This window comes from Notamacropus eugenii, chromosome 1, assembly GCF_028372415.1.
Source record: "Notamacropus eugenii isolate mMacEug1 chromosome 1, mMacEug1.pri_v2, whole genome shotgun sequence".
NCBI classification, from domain to species: Eukaryota; Metazoa; Chordata; class Mammalia; order Diprotodontia; family Macropodidae; genus Notamacropus; species Notamacropus eugenii.
In genome coordinates this window covers 679182213-679184730 of record NC_092872.1, presented here as the reverse complement: position 1 = coordinate 679184730, position 2518 = coordinate 679182213, and the positions used below count along the sequence as shown (strand labels likewise).

General features: G+C 31.3%; 1 protein-coding gene across 2 annotated transcripts in view; it reads right to left on the bottom strand.

Moving 5' to 3' along the window:
• Window positions 1-2518, bottom strand: part of LOC140521145 (uncharacterized) — a 61886-nt gene that overhangs the window by 45762 nt on the left and 13606 nt on the right. For both annotated transcript variants that reach the window (XR_011972813.1, XM_072635882.1), the window contains exon 4: window positions 325-469. Coding sequence is in view for 1 of the 2 variants with exons in the window: in XM_072635882.1 (XP_072491983.1) it covers window positions 325-469 (145 nt within the window). In the remaining variant the exon portion in view is untranslated. The remainder of the gene's footprint in view (window positions 1-324; window positions 470-2518) is intronic.

Here is a 2518-nt window from a genome sequence, read left to right as displayed (position 1 = left end):
CTGTGATGAGAAATAATGGATTGAACTGTGGTTGCAGGCTTATGTACACGAATTATATTCCTGTGATTTCTAAACTACTGAAAATGTCTGAATAATAAACCTGAATGAATCTTCACATTTGCTATATTTAGAAAATTGATCTTTTGATAATCATCTATTAACTAATGCTTAAGATCTAACAATGTCTGAAATTCTACTTATGCCTATTATATTTATGGAGAATTTCTTATACAGGTATCGACTAAGAAAAATGGATTGAATTTAAAAGTCTAAAGAGTCTTTAATTTGTTAGGAGCTTTCCTTTAGATGATTTATTTTACTTACCTACAATGTTTTTCCTCATGGTTCTGCTCCTGCTTCTCCAAACTGACATAATATTTCAATGTTTCTCCCAATTTAAAGACATAGGAACTATCCCTTCTAAGTCTTTTCTCTGTTAACTGGTTAGCTGCAGGCCTAGTCACCCAATCTGAAAGAAAAAAACAAATGTAAATATTTTCTGCTAAATTTGGAAAGAAAATATAGTAAACTGTTTTCTGACTTTGCCATCAAGAAAATAATCAGCATTTATTTTTTCATATATTGCTATATTTGCTAAATTGTCATTTAACATTTTTGTACCAATATTTATCTCTACTTTCTCTCTTATTATGAGAATCACATATATTTAGAAAAAGAAATTCAGTGGAGTCCTTTTCTTTCTATACTACTGGAAACTTTAGAGTACGGACTTCTAAAATGATCAGAACCAAAGCACTTACTGGGTTTTGTTTTGCTTTGAGACCGCTAATTATGGCTTGTTCAATTTCCCTTTGAGATATGACTTCTACTCTTTTGCAATTTTCTGGGCATCAGTACTTTTGAATTACATTTCTCATTTTAGTAGAAATGTAGAGAAATCTTTCATATAGTTTTTAATAGTCTGCAATTCTTAAAGGCTTTTTTCCCCATATCCTTGAAACATGTGTCCTTCAAGAAAAAGCTTTTGGTGTTATATATTTGTATTATTTCCCTATGTACACTGAATAGAAAACTACTATCAGGGTTATTAAATTTAGTTGTTTTTTCCTCAAATGATAGCATCCCTTCTCATCTTTTCACTGTTAGCACAAATGCTTTTCACTTGCATGTAACTGAAATGATCTATTTTATCATCTGTGATTGCCATTCTTTGCCTAAAATTCACTCTGAACCAATACTGTAAAATGCACTACCTGGTCTGGTTCTTTTTTATTTGATATGATTCTAAAATTAAGTTTTGTTGCTGGAGGGGATGAAGAAAAATAGGGATGCTCATGCAGTGTTGGAGGAATTGTGAATTGATCTATATATTCTGAAGAACAATTTGGAACTATGTCCAAAGGGAATAAAACTTGCATACACCACTACTAGGTCTATATCTCAAAGAGATCAAAGGAAAATGAAAAGGATTTGTATGTACCAAAATATTTTAAGTAGCTTTTTTTGGTGGTGGTGGTTAAGAATCAGAAACTGAGGGGATGTCTCTCAACTGGAGAATGGTTAAAAAAGTTGTGGTATATGATTGTGATAGAATATTATTATGCTGTTGAAAAATGATGAGCAGGATAATTTCAGGAAAAGGTGAGTAGATTTATAAGAACTGATGCAAAGTGAAGTGAGCAGAACCAGGAGAACACAGAACATAGTGACAACAATATTATAATAATGATCAACTGTGAAAGACTTAGCTACTCCAATCAATACAATGATCCAAGAAATTCCAAAGGACTTATGATGGAAAATGCTATTGACCTCCTGAGAGAGAACTGATGAACTCGTGAGTACAAATTGAAGTATAATCTTTTTTCATTTTATTTTTTTTCCTTTTTGGGGGAGGTCAACATGGCTAACACAGAAATGTTTTGCACGATTTCACAAGTTGCGATATGATTACATGATTTCACATGTCTATAGGTATCATATTGTTTACCTTCTCAATAGATGGGGAAGGGGCTGAATGGAGGGAGAAATCTGAACTCAAAATTAAAAAAAAAAGGTTAAATCATAAATTTTTTAAAAACAAAAATAAAAGTTTTAAAATAGTAACCTAATTAAGTCCAACTTCAAGATTTTCCCAACAATTCTTTTCAAATTGTGAGTTCATACTCAAATAACTTTTGTTCTCAGGTTTACCAAAAATGTATAGTTGAGAAGGATTGTTATCAAATTCATCTTTTACCTACTCCATCCTACTGAAATATTTTTGTAATTTTTAAAGTGTCAAATGATTTTGATAACAACTGATTTATTTGGAGGTAGAAAAGTGCTATTTCCCTCTTTCATCTCTAGTTTAAAAAAAAAAAACTTTCCTTGAGATTTTGGTCCTTTTATTCCTCCAAATAAATGTTATTACTTGGTATGCCTCTATAAAATACCCCCTCGGTTGTTTGGCAGGAGTAATAAAGTTGTGAATTAATTTATGTGGTAGTCTCATTTTTATTACATAGGGTGTCTCAAAATGTTTTAGTATAGACTAAGATTTCTCCAACACCCTGTA